We start from the raw sequence: 18,173 nt of genomic DNA on the forward strand, positions 1-18,173 counted from the left end.
GTTGAGACTCAGCCAAGTAGCCCCCACTCCATTTTGCTCCATCAATCAACAATCAATTCACAACAAAGCATTATTATGCCCATCTCTATTACGTACTGATGTCGTCAACTCTGTACAAAACCTTCTCTGAGTGATAATAAGTTCCACCCCTACCCCCCCCCCCACCCCCATCCCACCCCCGAGACAAAAGGGCCCCAAGCTAGTATTTTGTTCACTTTTAGGTGTAAAGCATGTATAAAACATATGTGTATGTCTGTAGTATGGCCGGTCAGACAGTTACCGCGTTGCCACCACACAGGACAAAGATGACCGATCCCCCAAGAAGAAGAAAGGGGGGGCGGCGGGAACTAAGGATATGGACGACCTGAAGAAGGAAGTGCCCATTGTGAGTAGAAAACTATGTTATTACTCAAGTGTGTTGTGCATCTTCTGTCCTCACAGTTAATAAATAAGTGTCTCTCACGTCCAGCATGGACACTGTGGGTAGAGAATGAAAGTGTAAATCATACACAGGATGAAAAAAAAGTTGTATTTTGTTGCCGGTAAGATTTGCTATCAGGAAGTCGCCACTTTGATGCCGCAACGCAGATTCACCTGGCTGCCATGATACACTTTGTCAGGTGAAATGCATGCATGGAGCCCATTTCTATCTTCAACAAGTCCTAAAAGTCTACGGTTGCCATCAAGAGCAATTCCCTATAATCATTTGAATAATTGTTATCATAGTTTATCCTGCATGCAAAAAAAAAACCTATTAAGCAAGTTAAACATGTGCATGTATCATCATTTTACTTTTTTTTTTTTCTTACTGATTTTTGTTGTTGTCTTTGTCTAGACGGAACACAAGATGTCCGTAGAAGAGGTGTGCAGGAAATTCCAGACGGACATTGTCCAGGTATGGTAAATTATTTTTCTCACTCTTGTCCACTAGATGGCGTCTCAGTACTTCAGTCCAGAAAGGACGACATTTATCTCACAGCTACAGCTGTAAAACCGTCCTATACATGAAACACAAAAAGACAGTAATTAAAATAATAATACAATCATAAATAACTACATAACATTATTTTCTGATTAATTGCAAGAGCTCCGTTTATGTCGACATTAAGCATAGAGGAGTTTTTCAACTCTGTTTTGCACACTATTAATACTACTGGTGAAGTGTTAGATGTTAACTAGTAGAATTTGATATCACTAGTAGCACATCATTTTCAACTAGTGCAAGATTGTGCCACAATAGCAACATGGTTGTCCTACTAGTGAGGACAAAGACTGGCCTACTATGTTGCAAGACCTCAAATTGAAGATCAAGGTTATTGAAATAAATGGTCCAAAAGTTTCATATAAGGCCATTTTTATGCATTTATTCAATGCCGTTGATAATCTGACTAGTGTGAACGAACAGCATATCAGTACATGGGCCTTCAGCTTGACATCAAGGATATCGAATAAATGTTTCAACAGCATTCTATTTGTGCCTGGACTTGGCAAATAGTGAGCTGATACTGACCCTTGAACAGCAACCAAGTCACAACATTCACCACATTACAGCAAGATTTTACGGCTTAATTTACCAGTTGCAAGCTACTCATTTTTGCCGAATAGTTAGCCAACATGGCTACCTGTTGTTCTGGTACATTTCCATGAAAGTTTACTAGCCTTAAAAGTTAGAACATCTCAAGTATTGCATGTTATGTCATCAGTGATGAAAAAAACAAACAATTATGAAATATAACGTCATCATATAACCTTTTTGTCTGCGAACCCCTCCAGGGACTGACCAATGCCAAGGCAGCAGAGTTTCTGCTCAGGGATGGCCCCAACGCACTCACCCCACCTCCCACCACCCCAGAATGGGTCAAGTTCTGTCGCCAGCTGTTCGGCGGCTTCTCCATCTTGCTGTGGATCGGCGCCATCCTTTGCTTCCTGGCCTACGCCATTCAGGCCGCCACCGAAGACGAGCCTGCCGGAGATAACGTGAGTCAGACATCTGTCCGTCACATGTACTGTGTTTGATCTGCCCCTATAACGTGCATGATCTGCGTGTGTGTAGTTGTACCTAGGTATTGTGCTTACAGCCGTCGTCGTCATTACCGGTTGCTTCTCGTATTTCCAAGAGGCCAAGAGCTCCAAAATCATGGAGTCTTTCAAGAACATGGTGCCTCAGGTAATACGTCCCAAAAATCATACTTGAGTCGTTACTTTTGTCTCTTACGTGAGCGCTCACAACGTGTTTTTCCATCTATTCATCACAGCAAGCGCTGGTGATCCGAGAGGGCGAAAAGGTCCAGATCAACGCGGAAGAAGTGGTGGGCGGAGACCTGATCGAAGTGAAGGGAGGAGACAGAATCCCCGCCGACATCCGAGTGGTTTCAGCACATGGCTGCAAGGTAGACACGCGATTTTTGGACCGCGGCCTTGTCATTAAACAAGACCCAACAAACTCACAACGATCTTTCCCTCTTTCACCTGAATAGGTGGATAACTCCTCCCTAACAGGCGAATCAGAGCCTCAGAGCAGGTCACCCGATTGTACCCATGACAACCCCTTGGAAACCCGAAATGTGGCTTTCTTCTCTACCAACTGTGTGGAAGGTAAATTGGTTTTAACACGCATGGTTGCCAAACGTGGCATACTGTCGTTTTTCAAACAATAGAGTGACGAGACTATTTTCAGACTTTTTAATAACAGAATTCAGAATTGTAGCACCCACAGGCCATTGGTTCATCACCCCTATTTCAAAATAAAACTTTATACTGATCAATTTCTATCAAAAAATGTAGTGACAGGTTTACTTATACCAGAGGTGGGCAAACTTGTGCTCGGGGTTTTTTAAAATAGATTGACGAGTTCATGCACATTTTTAATGTATTATTTAGAAATTCTTAGATTATAATATGATTGATACAATCATAATTGACCAATTATACACAGTGATAAAGTAAAAAAGCTAACTTTTAATGTTTTTTTATTTTATGTAAAGTAAATTAAACAATAAAACAATTCATGCTAATTTTAAAGTTAATTTGATCACAATTACTTAATAAAATAAGATTTTTTTTTTTTTTGTAATTTTGTAAATGAGCTGCTTATTCACAAAAAGTGTTCATTGCAATTATGACATTAGAACATAAATTAAATTCCTAAAACATCAACTTGACTTTAATGACTCCAACTCTACCTGTCCCGAGATTAAATGTCAGAGTAATTTTAGCAATACAAGTGCAGACGTACATTAAAATTTAACCTATTGCTCCTGATAGTGGGCAATCTATACCTACGGCCAGAAGGCATGCACTGTAACTCAATTTAAAGGGAATATTTGCTACTTTAAAAATAAATTTTCTAGCCTTTGCTGGTATGACCGTACCTACACACCAAGGAAAAACTGACTGATGTAATCCGCTTCTCTGCCAAAACCAGGCACAGCACGTGGCATCGTCATCTGCACCGGAGACCGCACGGTGATGGGTCGCATTGCTACCCTGACGTCTGGCCTGGAGACGGGCAAGACCCCCATCGCCAAGGAGATCGAGCACTTCATCCAAATCATCACCGGCGTGGCCGTCTTCCTGGGCGTCACCTTCTTCGTCCTGGCCCTCATCCTGGGCTACAGCTGGCTGGAGGCTGTCATTTTCCTCATCGGCATCATCGTGGCTAACGTGCCCGAAGGCCTGTTGGCTACCGTCACTGTGAGTGGGATTCATGCTGCATTGAAGTTGGGTTTGATGACAAATAAGAGCCCGTTTTACCACGGCGTGTGTCCAGGTCTGTCTGACCCTGACCGCCAAGCGTATGGCGAAGAAGAACTGCCTGGTGAAGAATTTGGAAGCCGTGGAGACGCTGGGCTCCACTTCCACCATCTGCTCCGACAAGACGGGCACCCTGACCCAGAACAGGATGACCGTGGCCCACATGTGGTTCGACAACCAGATCCATGAGGCCGACACCACGGAGGACCAGTCTGGTGAGTGAAAAGATGGTCAAAGGTGGTCATGGACACAAATGTGCAATTATTCTAGTTGACTTTCCCATTGTGATCCAATTATATTTGCAATAATTCATTCAAATGTCTGCCTACCTTAATTAACTATACAGCAACATTATTCATTGCTATACAAGTACAGTGGTTATATTAAGTCTACACACCCATGCCTACTAGAACTTTATTTGGGGCTCATCAGAGATCATTTAAATGGTGGCAGTTGTGTGCTGACCCCATATTTAACATGCGTTTGATTGGTTGTTCAGCTCTCATCTTGGGAGGTCCCCACTTTTAAAGGGAAAGTCAACTTTGAATTTTTTTGACAATAATATGTTATAAAGTGACCTCACTAGTTTAAACATGACATTCTGGTTAATATTACATTTGTGCAATAAGAGTTATGAAGCAAAATCCAGCCATTTTTTTAAATCAGGTAACAACCAATCACAGCTCACCTGTTTTCTGAAGCTGAGCTGTGATTGGTTGTTACCTGAGACCTGAGCAACATTCATGTCATCTTCAGTCAACACCAAGTGGCAAAATGGACGCCCACTGAGATGGATAAAAAATGGCTGGATTTTGCTGCTTAACTCATATTCCACTAATACAATATCAACCAGAATACCATATTTAGTGTGGCTGCATAGAACCTATTATTGACTTCCCATTTTTAACCTCAAATATTATTTTGATTTCTTCCTCCAGGTGCCTCGTTCGACAAGAGCTCGGTGACGTGGCAGTCGCTGGCCCGCATCGCCGCCCTGTGCAACCGCGCTCAGTTCAAGGCGGGACAGGACTCGGTGGCCATCCTCAAGCGCGACGTGGCGGGCGATGCCTCAGAGTCGGCCCTCCTCAAGTGCATCGAGCTGTCCTGCGGTTCGGTCAGGGCGATGCGAGACAGGAACAAGAAGGTGGCCGAGATCCCCTTCAACTCCACCAACAAATACCAAGTAAGTGGTGACAAGTTAAACCACTTGAGCTTGAGGAAGCCTCTCATCTCAAGCTTCGCTTGTGTTCTTCCGCCCTAGCTGTCCGTGCACGAGACGGAGGAACCCAACGACAACCGCTACTTGCTGGTGATGAAGGGAGCCCCTGAGAGAATCCTGGATCGCTGCTCCACCATTTTACTGCAGGGCAAAGAGCAGCCCATGGACGAGGAACTGAAGGAGGCCTTCCAGAATGCCTACATGGAGCTGGGAGGACTGGGAGAGAGAGTGTTGGGTAAGAAGAATATAGACCTGGGAATCAAGTGTCATTATTTAGTAAAGTTCATCCACTCATAATAGAGTGCGCAAAGAACTTGGAACTTTTGAGGCAAACACTTCCCTAAATCTAGTTCCTAACAATCCCTGCTGCGGTTGCATTAATGCACAAATATTGGATTTTTTTTAAACTACAGAAAATAATACAAAAGGCAAATCTGTAATGCAAAAAAAAACAAACATATTAGACAAAATACTCAAAAGCAATGCAACATTCTTAGATAAAACACGCAAATACAGTATCAGAAATAGAGATCAATATTAGAAAGTTTTATATTTTTTAAAGGAAGAATATTGACTACTATTATACATGATTTTTTTACACTACTCCAAAACTAGTAACTTTCGAAGGACCATTGAATATCAAATCCACAGGAGCTATTGTCTCATTTTCGTTCTATGGTAATTATGGGGGGGGGGGGGGCGGGGTACTGTAGAAATGCGGCGCCACAAGATGGCACAAAGCGCACTACTCTTCTATTACTCAGTTGCCTGGCTTTTATCCTCCAGGCTTTTGCTCCTTAATGCTGCCAGAGGACCAGTACCCAAAGGGCTTTGCCTTCGACACGGATGATGTCAACTTCCAAACGGACAACCTTTGCTTCGTAGGCCTCATGTCTATGATCGACCCTCCCCGTGCCGCCGTCCCCGATGCCGTGGGCAAGTGCCGATCTGCTGGTATCAAGGTAGAGCCTCTTTCCCAAGAAACCAAGAAAAAGTCCCATGACTCAGCCACGTACTATAAGTTGCTTGATGGCGTCTGGACCTTTTTTATTCTAGGTCATTATGGTCACTGGAGATCATCCCATCACAGCCAAGGCCATCGCCAAGGGAGTGGGCATCATCTCTGAGGGCAACGAGACGGTGGAGGACATTGCAGCTCGTCTCAACATCCCCGTCAGCCAAGTCAACCCCAGGTAAGTCAATCGGATACAAACTCCCCATTAAGATATTTGAAAGACACGTAACACTGCTTCTGTCTTTTCATTAGGGATGCCAAGGCTTGCGTTATCCACGGCACTGACCTGAAGGATCTCTCTCAGGATCAGATGGATGACATCTTGAGGAACCACACTGAGATTGTCTTTGCACGAACATCCCCTCAGCAGAAACTCATCATCGTAGAAGGATGCCAGAGACAGGTACAATATTTAATTTTGGATTTCAAGGAGTCATTTGATGCATTTTTTTTTTTTTTTACAGGTGGTTTAATAAAACTTTTGTGACTTGCTTCTGTTAAAATGGTTGTTAAAGCCAAGCGATGCAATTTGATTACATTATTGATACATTTAAAGACCTGATAATATATTTTTTTTAAAAAGAGGTGAATGCAGAATGGCGGGCCAGCATATAGACCCTTGAAGATTAATTGAAGGAGCACAGTACTGATATGAGACAGCAGATGGCGGCAGTGTCCTCCTGAACTGGCTTTCACGTCTCCTCATCTTTCCCAGGGTGCCATCGTGGCTGTGACAGGCGACGGTGTGAATGACTCTCCTGCCCTAAAGAAAGCCGACATCGGCGTCGCCATGGGAATCTCCGGTTCCGATGTGTCCAAACAAGCCGCAGACATGATCTTGTTGGATGACAACTTTGCCTCCATCGTCACCGGAGTGGAAGAAGGTAAAAATAAATGCGTCAAGTCTATCACCGTTAAAGTATCAATCATTTGCTCATATACTAAATTGTTCATGTGATTACTTTGTCAGGCCGCCTGATCTTTGATAACCTGAAGAAGTCCATCGCCTACACGCTGACCAGCAACATTCCAGAGATCACACCCTTCCTCCTGTTCATCATCGTCAACATTCCTCTGCCACTCGGCACCATCACCATCCTCTGCATTGACCTGGGTACCGACATGGTGAGTGCCGGCTGCCTTTGACCACAAGTTCACTCACAATAGAACTTTCAAAACTGAATTTCCCAATGACAACATTTAGAGTTGGATTAATTAGTGAGTCTGCCAGCCCATGCTAACACGCTAACTGTCAAATGTTTTGCCAGGTGCCGGCGATCTCGCTGGCCTATGAGGCGGCGGAGAGCGACATCATGAAGCGTCAGCCCAGGAACCCCTTCAGGGACAAGCTGGTGAACGAGCGCCTCATCAGCATCGCCTACGGACAGATCGGTGGGTCCAGTCCCCTTCATGCGCATTTTGTCGGGTCTCCATGTGAAAGAGTGAAGCTGACCGTCTTGTCTTGTTTTGTTTTGTTTTTCCTCAGGTATGATCCAGGCTCTGGGCGGCTTTTTCGCCTACTTTGTCATCTTGGCTGAAAACGGCTTTCTGCCCAGTCGGCTGGTGGGCATTCGCCTGGACTGGGACGACCGCGCCTGCAACGACTTGGAGGACAGCTACGGACAACAATGGGTACTACGTTTTCTTAAGAACTACTTGTGACATTATAGGAACATTCCATGTTACAATTACTGTGACCAGAAAAATCATGTTTATCATTGCTCTCATCAAAATGCAAAAAAAAATGTTTTTATTTAAAACTGAAAAAATATACAAATACTATAATAAAAATATTAGAAATTACTTTAATTTGATTAAATATACAGAAATGAAAAGGGAAGGGGACAATATCACATGAGAAAATATAAAGCAGGTTTAATTAAAAAAATAAGAAAATGCAAAAATATTACACTTACCAAAAATAGATTTGTTTAAATTATGAAATAAAAGAAATATTACAGAATAATAACTAATAAAATATAGAAAGTAAAACAAAATAATACGAATGAAATATAGAAAGTACTGGAAAAGTTGAAAATACATTTGACAAATATTTTTTTTCATAAATTAATAAAATAAGACCAAAAATAAATGATGATTATTATAATAAATACTACAAAAATAGATGGAAAATAGACAACCGGAGAAAAGATACAAAAATATTAGACCAAAAATATTTATGCGAAAGAAGAAAAATATTAGACAAAAGTATTTTCAAACTGTATGAAAATATTTGATAATATTTAATAATCTTGATAATTTAATAAATTAGAAAAATAAATATTTTATATATTTTATTAAAAAAAATTGTAAAGTTATTAAAAAATAATGCAAAATATTAAAATGAAGTTAAAGATACACTAAGATTCATTTTAAACTGACAGAAAAGAAAGTGTTGGGATAAATACAGAACAAAACAAAACAAAAAACCACAAATATTAGAGAATACAAAACGATTAGACCCAAAATAGAAAATGATTTGACCAGAATATACCTAATGAAAAAATTGACTGTGTTGCTCCAAGTTTGGTGACATTGCAGCATCGCGTTGCGTTCTCTTCGCTTGTGCATTGTTGTCGTTCACGTGAGCCGTTCCATCCGTGAAGTTGTGGGCCACGTTGTGACTTCCCGTGTCTCCCTCAGACGTACGAGCAGAGGAAGATCGTGGAGTTCACGTGCCACACGTCTTTCTTCGTCAGCATCGTGGTGGTCCAGTGGGCCGACGTCATCATCTGCAAGACCAGACGCAACTCCGTCTTCCAGCAGGGCATGAAGTGAGTGCAGCGCCTTCGCCCGCCCGTCCGCAGTTGGCCAGCTGGACTTGTCTTTAATAAGTGTCCTCACTATTCGTCCCCCCCTAGGAACAAGATCTTGATCTTTGGCCTGTTTGAGGAGACGGCCCTGGCTGCCTTCCTGTCCTACTGCCCGGGCATGGATGTGGCCCTCAGGATGTACCCTCTCAAGTGAGAGTTGCCTCCTCTTCTCTTTATAGGCCAAAATGATGATGATCATTATTAATTTGATCAAGATTATTAATCACACTTACTCATTATGTTAGGAAAATAGCTGTAATTTGATTGTACTACTTTTCAACATGAAGCTTAAAAAATATGAAATAAATACTTAAAAATAAAAATAAAAATTTTAAACCTTAACCAAAAATTGTTTCATGAGTTGGACCTTGGTTTGCCTTACTTTGTGTTTCCAGTGTTAAGTTTGTGTGTGCGTTTGTTTTTGTGCAGGCCTTCCTGGTGGTTCTGCGCCTTCCCTTACAGTTTCCTCATCTTTGTTTATGATGAAATTCGAAAGCTCCTCATCCGCCGGAACCCTGGAGGTCAGTTTCATCTCACATTCTCACGTTATGTTGTGTGCTACCTTTTTCTTACTATAAACTTCATTTTTTTTGTATATAGTTTCTATTTTTTGTATTTATTCATGCTTTACTTTTAAAACATTTTAATGTCATTATTTTCATACTTTTATTTGAATGATTTTTCTTTGCTCGTTACTTTAGTGTTAGTCAATTTTTGACTCAATCATGAACTTTATTCTCTTATATGTAATTTCATATTTTGCTTTTTTGTATTTTTTTTGTTTAGTTTGCTTTATTTTTTTTCTATTGCCTATTTTTCTTATACTGTACTCAGTATTTTTTTTTTTTTTATTGTTTTGTGTTATTTTCATTGTTTATTGTATGCTTTCATCTTTGGTTTAATTAATATTGTTTTTTTATTTTAATTTTATTCTGATTTGTTTTGTAGTATTGCCTCATTCATTGTGTATTAAAAAAAAAAAAGTTTTTATTTTCTTGTTATTCTCATTCCAGAGTTTTTTTTTTCTTTACTGTATTCCTTTTTCTTTTCTTTTTTAAGTAATTGAACTAACGTCAAAGTGTGTTCTGTCCTTGTTTCCTCTCGTGCAGGTTGGGTGGAGAAGGAGACGTATTATTGATCGTTGGAGCATCTTGTTGCTCATTGCCCCTCCCCAAAACTTTCCCCTCTCCCTCATCTTCTTCCACTTACGTCACCCCTTCCAAACACCCTCCCTCCGCCCCTCCCCCACACAAGACAAAAACATCAACGCTTTGAAGCAATTTTCATCCCAACTGCCCCAAAGATTCAAAACAGCAAAAGCACCTTTACAATTTTCGTCACCCCCCCCCCCCCCTCCCCTCCACCACACACACACACACACTTACACTTGTCCACCCCCCCCCATTCCCGTCACTTCCCCCTCCCATATGGTAGTCTTTGCATGTGTTCTTTCACTGCTGTGTACATAAACCAGTATAATAATAATAATAATAATAATAATTATATCTACCAAACGGCAGCTGCATATTGTCTTATGTAGATTCCAAGGAGCCAACTTGGCTGAAAAAGGGCCACCCTGCTACCCACCATGTCCCCCATGTCCCCTCAACACCCCCATCCCACATACACACAAATAGCCATCACACTGACTGACTCCCACCTGCGCCACAGTGTTGTTGTTGTGTTTATTTTTTGAAATATGTCAGGTAGGGAGACTGATTTACTTTTTCTTTTCTTTTTTTATTCTATTATTATTGTTACGGAGGGGTGGGGGGGGGCACACCAAAGTATCCCGCACCCCACCTTTGGTCTCCCTCCTCCCGCTGTTTGTCTCTCGTTTGTGTACACTGTGTGACAGCATTGTTCTTGTTATTACTATGACAACCCCCCAAACACCCACCCACCCTTACATCAACAATCTTTCTGTGTGCTCTAGGAAATCTATATAATTCTATACTGAATTTAAAATGACACCCATACAATAAAAGATGAGAAATGTTGAAGAAAAAAAAAACGTAATAAGAAAAAAAACAACCCTTTTTTTCCAGTTCTTTTGGCCCATTCCGTTTCAAAATGGATGCCACTGGTGTAGGTGTGCACAATGATGATGATGATGATGATGACGACGATGATGATGTGTGAGGATGAGGGTGACGGTCCTGGTCCGCATGTGTGTTGTGCGTGTGTGTCTCTCAGGCTGGCTGCTTTATGGTTGTCGTTGGAGATCAGGTGAAAAGAATCCAAACAAAGTCTACTCGTAAGAAAGAACATGTGTGTCAAAGAAATGAAAGCAACACCAATAAAACATCTAGAAACATTTAATACAATCTCAAGATGACTTTGGCTCTTTCTTATTTTTTAAAGACACGACAATATTTCTTGATTGCTGATTGGCTGGGAGAAGATATAGAGTTTCTTTGCATGGCCATGCAGATTGCTGGATTTTTTTAATTTTATTTTTATCTTTATTGAACAGATAACAGATAGACAAAACAAACGGAGAAAGAAACTTGTGCAGACTGCTGGATCGTGTGCCTTTTTATACTGCCAACAGTTGTACTGATGCCAGGTATGAGATTGGGCAATATCGGCTGCCCTCTTGTGGCCGTTTTACGATCAGTAGAAAATTGCCATTATTTCATGCAATCTTAAGGAAAACTGTATATTGGGATGTAGGGCCTTAAATTAATGCCATTTCGTGTGTGTGTGTTTGGGGGGGGGGGGGGTATTGAAAGTACTAGTGGCACTATTTTGTCATTCAGAGAAATACAGTCTGTAAAAAGTGGCATTTTATTTGTTATCCATTTATGGACATAACCCCAAAACGTGTATTATAACGTCGTTAGACAGACGAACACGATACGATCTGGTACTGACACCGGCACCTTGCGTGCTCCGGACGTGACGTCACAACTTCCACAATGCACTGCGCCAAATGTAATCAAAGCCATTTTAGCGGAGCTTCAGAACGTTGCCGACAAACAGCCTCGCAGCACTTCTAATGATAATGGTGGACTACTGCTGCGCACCCGGGTGCCGCAACAAAAGGGGAGAGAAAAAGGGGCGAGCATTCTACAGGCTACCAAAAGAAGAACCGAGGCGTAGCCAATGGATAGCAGTCATAAACAGGGCCAAGAACAAGAAGGAGAAGTGGGACCCTTCTCACAGTGGCGGTTATCGTCTTTGTAGCGAACACTTTATTTCAGGTGAGTCAATTACTGAATAAGTTAATATGAAATGGCGGCGAAAGACTCGATCCAGCACTTGGAACCCGAATGGCCGGCTCAGCAGATGCTAACGTAGCTAACAACAACAAAGCAGCTAAAACAAAATTATTTACAACACAAACAGACATGTTGATAAAATGAATCACACGAACCCAGCTGCTTAGCTGTAGTGATTATTATAAAAAATGTAACCCAAGTTCATGTGCAAAGGTGCACGCTAATATATTTTGTTCTATCTTCATTCCTCAGGTAAAAAGAGCAACAACCCCTTTTCGCCAGATTACATACCATCCATCTTCAAGAATGTGCCACCTCGTGTGAGAAAAAGTAAAAAGGCCCAACTTAAAATGAATAGACAAGATGACAAACTCCGTAGGAGAAAAACAAAATCCCTTGCAGTGGAAGGACATTTCGACCGTTCTCCTTCTTGCCAACCTGTTACTTTATCTGCCAGTCGTAGCATGTTCACCGACGATCCCAAAATGACTGAAAGCGGTAGTCTTGATGTGCCAGAGGAGACCGATACCAATTGTCTGCAGCACTCTTGTGTGAGCACCGCAGATAGTATGCCATGCCACAAAGAAATGTGTCACACGTACATAAAGTCTCTGGAACGTAAGTGCCGCGCAGTGAGCATCGAGAACACTTTATTGAAGGACAGGATCAATAAGACCTCATTTGATGAAAGAGGCCTGGAGAATGATGATGAGAAAGTAAATATGCTTACAGGCATTCCAACGTATACGTTGCTGATCACAATGTTTGATATGATTGGTAGCTTTTTGAAAACCAAATCTGATCTCAGTCCTTTCCAGCAATATTTGATGACCTTGATGAAATTAAGACTGAATTGTTCATTTGAATTCTTAGCTTTGTTTTTTAGTGCGGATATCGCAACTGCTTTTGACCATTTCAAACATTGCATCAATGTTTTGTATTGTAAACTTGTTCCATCCCTTGTGTTCTGGCCGGACAGAGATTTGATTGAAACATCTTTACCACATGCATTTAGGAACGACAATTTTCGTAAAACTGTTTGTATTATAGATCATTTTGAGATCTTGATGGAGAAGCTAAGTGATCATTTAGCCAGTGCACATTGTCACTCCTCAAAGAAGTCACACTGCACTCAGAAATACCTGATGGGAATTTCTCCTCAAGGCAGCATCTCGTTTATTTCAAATGGATGGGGAGGGAAAATTAGTGATAAGCATGTCACTAAATATAGTGGATTTCTGTCAAAGTTATTACCTGATGACTTGGTGTTAGCAGGTAGCGGGTTTGATGCCACCGATGCTGTAAATTCATGTCAGGCGGGCTTGAAAATCGTAGCTTTCACTCGTGGTAAAGATCAATTGGATCCATTGGATTTGGGAAAAATTAGAGGACTCGCTTCTGTGGAAAAACACATTGAAAAAGTCACACGTGTGCTAAGAGAAAAGTACACAATGCTGCAAAGTACGGTGCCAATCAGCCTGATAGATATCCAATGTATGAACAATGTCACGTATTTAGATAAAATTGTGAAAGTTTGCTGTGCTTTAACCAATATTTCCGTGTGAAAAATGACCACTTCTACAGGAATGACATGAACCACATTATGCAAATCAGGCTGATACCCTGGCTATCATTTCATAATCAGGAAGTAGAAATTTGAATAGAAAATTGCCATTAATATGCAATTTTAAGGGAAATGTGTATATGAGGATATTGTTTAAAATAATGTCATAGCTCAGTAGGCTGTGTTGCCACCTAGTGTGACTTCTAAAACACTGCGCGTTGTTGGCCTTAGTCTCTTTGCTCATTACGGTTCACGTCCTTTTCAAAAAAGGAGTAAATTTAACAAGCATCCCATTATTTCTTGTACCCGCTTTGTGTCGCCCTGTTTTTCCTCCCTCCCCATCTCACTGCAGTGCGACTACACTCACCCCCTCCCTCTCCCTCCCACACCTTCAACCACACTCCATTTAATAGAATATCGATCGTCGCCTTTGCCGCAGTGAATAAGCCAGTGTGTGTGCGTGATGCACACGGGGAGAGGCGGGAGTGGGGAGTTCAAGGTCATTGCCATGGTAACCCTGAGTGAAGGGGGGGGGGGTCCTCTGAAGCATGGGTCACACAGGTCAAGGGGGGGGGGGGGGGTTGAGCAATGCCACATTTGGAGTCAAGAGGTAGAGACAGACGATAAGAGCAAATGTCCCTTTTCAATAAAAGAGTCATGAGAAAACTAAAGATGCAACAAATACAAAAATTTGCCTGCATAACACATCATTTGTATTATTTGTGCTTAAGACTTTTTTTTTTTTGTCCTGAGGCTATTTTGCAAATTGAGGTGTGTTTGCAATTTCAAGATAAGCACACTTGACTGTACTTTTATGACAAATGGTTTTACGCTCAAAATGCTTTGGATACATCATGGCAGATAGCTGTGGTGGTGTTTTTTTTTTTTTTTAAGCACATTGACTTGAACTTGGAAGAAATTTGAATGACATGAGGTGAGGGGTGAGGCCTGTTTGCCAACAGTTGGCAACCTGAGCAAACAAAGTGACATTAAAAAAAATATATATATATATATATATTTAGCCCAAACTGGGTTGAACGGTGTCTACCAGATGTCACCGGGCTGCGAGAATGTATCGGGGTCGCCTAGAGATGACGTCACGCTGCAGGATTGGATGGAAATTGTCCGTTTACAATTGTTTAATAAAGTTATATGAAAAATATGATGGTAAAACATTGGAAATTATTAAAGATGCAATTGAAATAAAATGTATGGACTACAATTGTAAAAACGTGAATAAACCTAAGAATATAAAAGCAGGATACTTTAAGATTGAAGAAATAATAAAATAGAAGCGCCTTCGCGCTTGCCGGTGACGTCACTACTGCAGCGCTGACAAAATGCGCGATTCACTTCGGTTTGGTTTATTTTCTGTTCACAACCACATCACAAAGTCAGTCAGTCTTAATGATAATAATGATAATAGGAACCATTAACAATCTAAACTGACAATATTTGTTAAGCAATTAATTTGTGTATCATTTATTTCAGTCTGTACATTTTGTTGTTTAAATTACATCTTTAATATTTTCTTTCCAATGTTTGGCGTCAACTGGATAATTTCCGGCCCATCCTGTAGTGTAACGTGTTGCTTAGGCGACCCCGATATGATCTGGCAGCCCGATCACATCTGGTACTGACACCGGTGAGAAAAATTTCTATTCAGACTTTTAGGCTCAATAACAGCGCCCCAGTGACTAGGAAAGGACAAGATAACTCCATTGAAATATTAAATATTGTGGACTTCTTTAAAAAAAATAATAATAATCACCAGGAGCCAAAAATCCATTAAAAAAACAAACATTCTTTCTGCTGTATGGTCAGAACTTTATTTGTAACACAAACCCGAAATGATCCAATGAAGATATCAAATGTGTACTACATTAACACAGCATAAGTGAAACTGAATTGCAAAAGCTCAAATGAATTGTGCAGACTCAATATAGGATTAAATGTGTTCAAAGCTTCTAAATTGCACTTTAAGTGGAGTTCAAAGTTGCATCAATGCAATACGATGACGTAAGATACATCAATGTATAAAAAGTCAAATTTGGCATTTCATGATCGTGTGTTTGCACGCGCCATCAAAAAAAATGATTATGATCATACACGTGTGTAACAGCAACACATTGTGAGCGAGGTTGCGCGAATCACACGGGCTCCATGAGCAGCTCCTCCATGTCGGAGTTTTCCAGTTCACGGAATGCGGCGTGAGTGCCGATCACAAACAAGGTCGCTCCTGAGAGGCGCAGAAAAAAAACAAGTTGATATTAGAGTTCATACTGTAGTATTTCTTAGGGATGAATGAGATGCTTCTTTGTTTTCCCAAAAATGCCCCCCACCACGACTTTGCGACCGAATATCCAATCATTGTGGTGTCTTCAACAACTTAGAGTTGTAACTGGATCTGGCTCGAATGTCGAGTGAGAGACAAAAATTTGAAGGAAATCCGGTGTGGATTGATTTCTGTTTCACCGTTGAATTAAATGACGAGAGTGAAAACTGTTGACGGATATTTCACTACCACGCTATTTTGTTGAACAAGGTGTAAATTTGAAAGAAGAATGAAAACAGGTAGTATTATTTTATTTTTTTATAGCTCAGCCTAGTTTTTGCTGAAGATTATTGAATGGCAAATTCTCTTCGTTCCTGCTTTTTTACGCATACAGAAAATGACGGCTGGAGGTTCATTTTTTAGAATGTACATCTTTGGCGAAGGATTATTGCTGTATATTGTGATTTGATAAATTTATTTTGTTAACTTTGGAAAGTTTACTCTTAACACACCAAGGGTTTTACTGTTTGTGAAATATTTTTGTTATCCATTGTGCTTCTTGCTCTCTTTTAATGTATTATATGCTACAATGTGTTTATTATTTTTTCAAAATGTATTTCTATATAACATATTTGACTCGACGGGGTTGGTCTGGAACTTACCCTGACGGAGGGGGGGTAGGGGATTACTGTACATCATTTAGACTACTGTATTGTCTCGTGCACACATTAGCCAAGGAACAAGACGCAGTTTAGCATTAGAAAAAAAACGGTGTTTAAAATGACAGACTGACCCAGAACCCAAAAGACGGCAGCTCCGGCTCCAGCCAACCAGAAGACTGGTAGGGAGATTCCTCCAGCCAGACTCATCTGATGTGGGACAGTCAGCTCCTTGCCTGAAAAACAAACAATAGTGTAGATTATAAAAAAATTGAGATTTGCTTTGTGACAGTTTTTTCAGGGGAGAATGTTTGGACGTCTTAATCTTTGTCTTACATTGTGTCTTTTTGACCATTTTTGCTGATTTTTTTTAAAGAGCTAATATCAGCCAGTTAATCAGTCAGCCCTTGCTTACCAAGGATCACCAATTTGGACTCCAGCGATTTAAGGTGGATGATGTAGAAGGCACCGACGAAGACGGCCAACGCTATCAGTAACATAGGAGAGCTGACTCTGAAGACAGATGAAAACATTCCTGTTATTCATTACCGCACAATAGAAATAAACACAAGCATGAAATAAGTAAAAATGATAATAATCTCAATTACACACAACGTAGCCGCATCACGCCATGATGACTTACATGCAGTAGAGGATGAGTCCGAGGAAGATGAAGGTGTAGTTGCTGTTGTACGTGTCCACGTTCTTCACCACGCGCTGGCACATCTCGCCAAAGTTGCGTGGCTTGGAGAACTTTCGCTGGTCTGCGAAGCTGGCCCACGGCCGGATGGAGACCCGCCGCCGGTCCAGCCACTCCTTGGCCACGCTGGCCGAAAGGCCTTTGGGGAGGCCCAGCCTGGGGAGGGGCACATCATGGAAAATTGACTTTTGAATTCTTATGTGCACGCCCGGTGATAAATGTCTTACTTGGCAAGGATCCCCGATGCACTAGCCGTAACTGTCGGATGAGCATCCTCAGCACCGAAGACATCTCCAGCTTTGCTCTCCATGTCAACCTGGCAGTTCTCACCCTTTGGAACTTGCATCTACTAAGCTTCTTTAACCCTAAGACGAGAAATGAGTGAGGCATTAGACAAGACTTACTTCAAAAACGTGACTTTACATAAACTTGAGGCCGACACGTCACAAGACAACTTTAAAACGCTTTAAAAACGGCGACACAATCACAGCGACTAGCTAACGACTCATTCGCTTTTTCTTCTTCGTCGTTGTTTCAAATTCACCGATTGCCACACAACAGCACGACACACGTCAGTTTCGCTGCGGTTTCACCCTAACAACATGATAAAAATGTGCTTTAGATGAGTAATTGTTACAAAAAACTCACACAATCGAAGAAGTCCGTGTTGTGTCCGGGTGTTGACGGAAGTGACGTCTATTTTTTGCCTCCCACGATGGGAGTTAGCGAACCGCACAACACGGCAATACAGCAGATCTGAGATCAACTCGTGGCTGTACTTCTTTTTTACTGCGATGAAACTGTACAAACAAAAACTGACACCAGACCAGCGGCGTTAAGATGCAGCATTCTTATCTGAAACAACGTATTATATAAACCGATCTGAGATCAGCCTTGGAGTCGTTCTCTCGTCTTTTTTGCTCTGACGAGACTGAATAAATCTGACGCCAG

The 18,173-nt window shown here is 41.2% G+C and overlaps 3 protein-coding genes across 8 annotated transcripts in view; 2 read left to right on the forward strand and 1 right to left on the reverse strand.

The window, feature by feature from the left end:
* atp1a3b (ATPase Na+/K+ transporting subunit alpha 3b) overlaps window positions 1-10,088 on the forward strand; it is a 40,808-nt gene extending 30,720 nt beyond the window's left edge. For 4 of the 6 annotated variants that reach the window (XM_077575770.1, XM_077575772.1, XM_077575769.1 and 1 more), the window contains 21 exons: window positions 299-385; window positions 836-895; window positions 1,774-1,977; window positions 2,054-2,167; window positions 2,256-2,390; window positions 2,478-2,595; window positions 3,425-3,693; window positions 3,770-3,968; window positions 4,692-4,936; window positions 5,015-5,207; window positions 5,759-5,934; window positions 6,029-6,165; window positions 6,240-6,390; window positions 6,703-6,871; window positions 6,958-7,112; window positions 7,256-7,379; window positions 7,474-7,619; window positions 8,631-8,761; window positions 8,849-8,950; window positions 9,230-9,321; window positions 9,910-10,088. In XM_077575770.1, coding sequence (XP_077431896.1) covers window positions 299-385; window positions 836-895; window positions 1,774-1,977; window positions 2,054-2,167; window positions 2,256-2,390; window positions 2,478-2,595; window positions 3,425-3,693; window positions 3,770-3,968; window positions 4,692-4,936; window positions 5,015-5,207; window positions 5,759-5,934; window positions 6,029-6,165; window positions 6,240-6,390; window positions 6,703-6,871; window positions 6,958-7,112; window positions 7,256-7,379; window positions 7,474-7,619; window positions 8,631-8,761; window positions 8,849-8,950; window positions 9,230-9,321; window positions 9,910-9,938 — 3,036 coding nt within the window. In that variant the 3' untranslated portion in view covers window positions 9,939-10,088. Of the gene's footprint in view, window positions 1-259; window positions 386-835; window positions 896-1,773; window positions 1,978-2,053; window positions 2,168-2,255; window positions 2,391-2,477; window positions 2,596-3,424; window positions 3,694-3,769; window positions 3,969-4,691; window positions 4,937-5,014; window positions 5,208-5,758; window positions 5,935-6,028; window positions 6,166-6,239; window positions 6,391-6,702; window positions 6,872-6,957; window positions 7,113-7,255; window positions 7,380-7,473; window positions 7,620-8,630; window positions 8,762-8,848; window positions 8,951-9,229; window positions 9,322-9,909 lie in introns of all 6 variants that reach the window. The other 2 variants (XM_077575768.1, XM_077575767.1) reach the window with 1 other exon arrangement.
* A 1,547-nt stretch (window positions 10,089-11,635) lies between these two features.
* On the forward strand, window positions 11,636-14,125 carry LOC144057700 (uncharacterized). Its single transcript, XM_077575560.1, has 2 exons — window positions 11,636-12,006; window positions 12,277-14,125. Exons 1-2 carry the CDS (start codon window positions 11,802-11,804, stop codon window positions 13,587-13,589), a joined length of 1,518 nt encoding a protein of 505 aa, XP_077431686.1. The 5' UTR covers window positions 11,636-11,801; the 3' UTR covers window positions 13,590-14,125.
* Window positions 14,126-15,372: 1,247 nt separating this feature from the next.
* rabac1 (Rab acceptor 1 (prenylated)) lies at window positions 15,373-18,058 on the reverse strand. The gene is made up of 6 exons (XM_077575570.1): window positions 17,871-18,058; window positions 17,450-17,587; window positions 17,166-17,378; window positions 16,938-17,035; window positions 16,657-16,758; window positions 15,373-15,827 (listed from the first exon to the last, which is right to left on the reverse strand). The coding sequence occupies exons 2-6, from the start codon at window positions 17,566-17,568 to the stop codon at window positions 15,739-15,741; spliced, it is 621 nt and encodes a 206-aa protein (XP_077431696.1). The 5' UTR covers window positions 17,569-17,587; window positions 17,871-18,058; the 3' UTR covers window positions 15,373-15,738.
* Window positions 18,059-18,173: the final 115 nt, after the last annotated feature.

Source organism: Vanacampus margaritifer, chromosome 9 (genome assembly GCF_051991255.1).
Source record: "Vanacampus margaritifer isolate UIUO_Vmar chromosome 9, RoL_Vmar_1.0, whole genome shotgun sequence".
In the NCBI taxonomy this organism is placed as follows: domain Eukaryota; kingdom Metazoa; phylum Chordata; class Actinopteri; order Syngnathiformes; family Syngnathidae; genus Vanacampus; species Vanacampus margaritifer.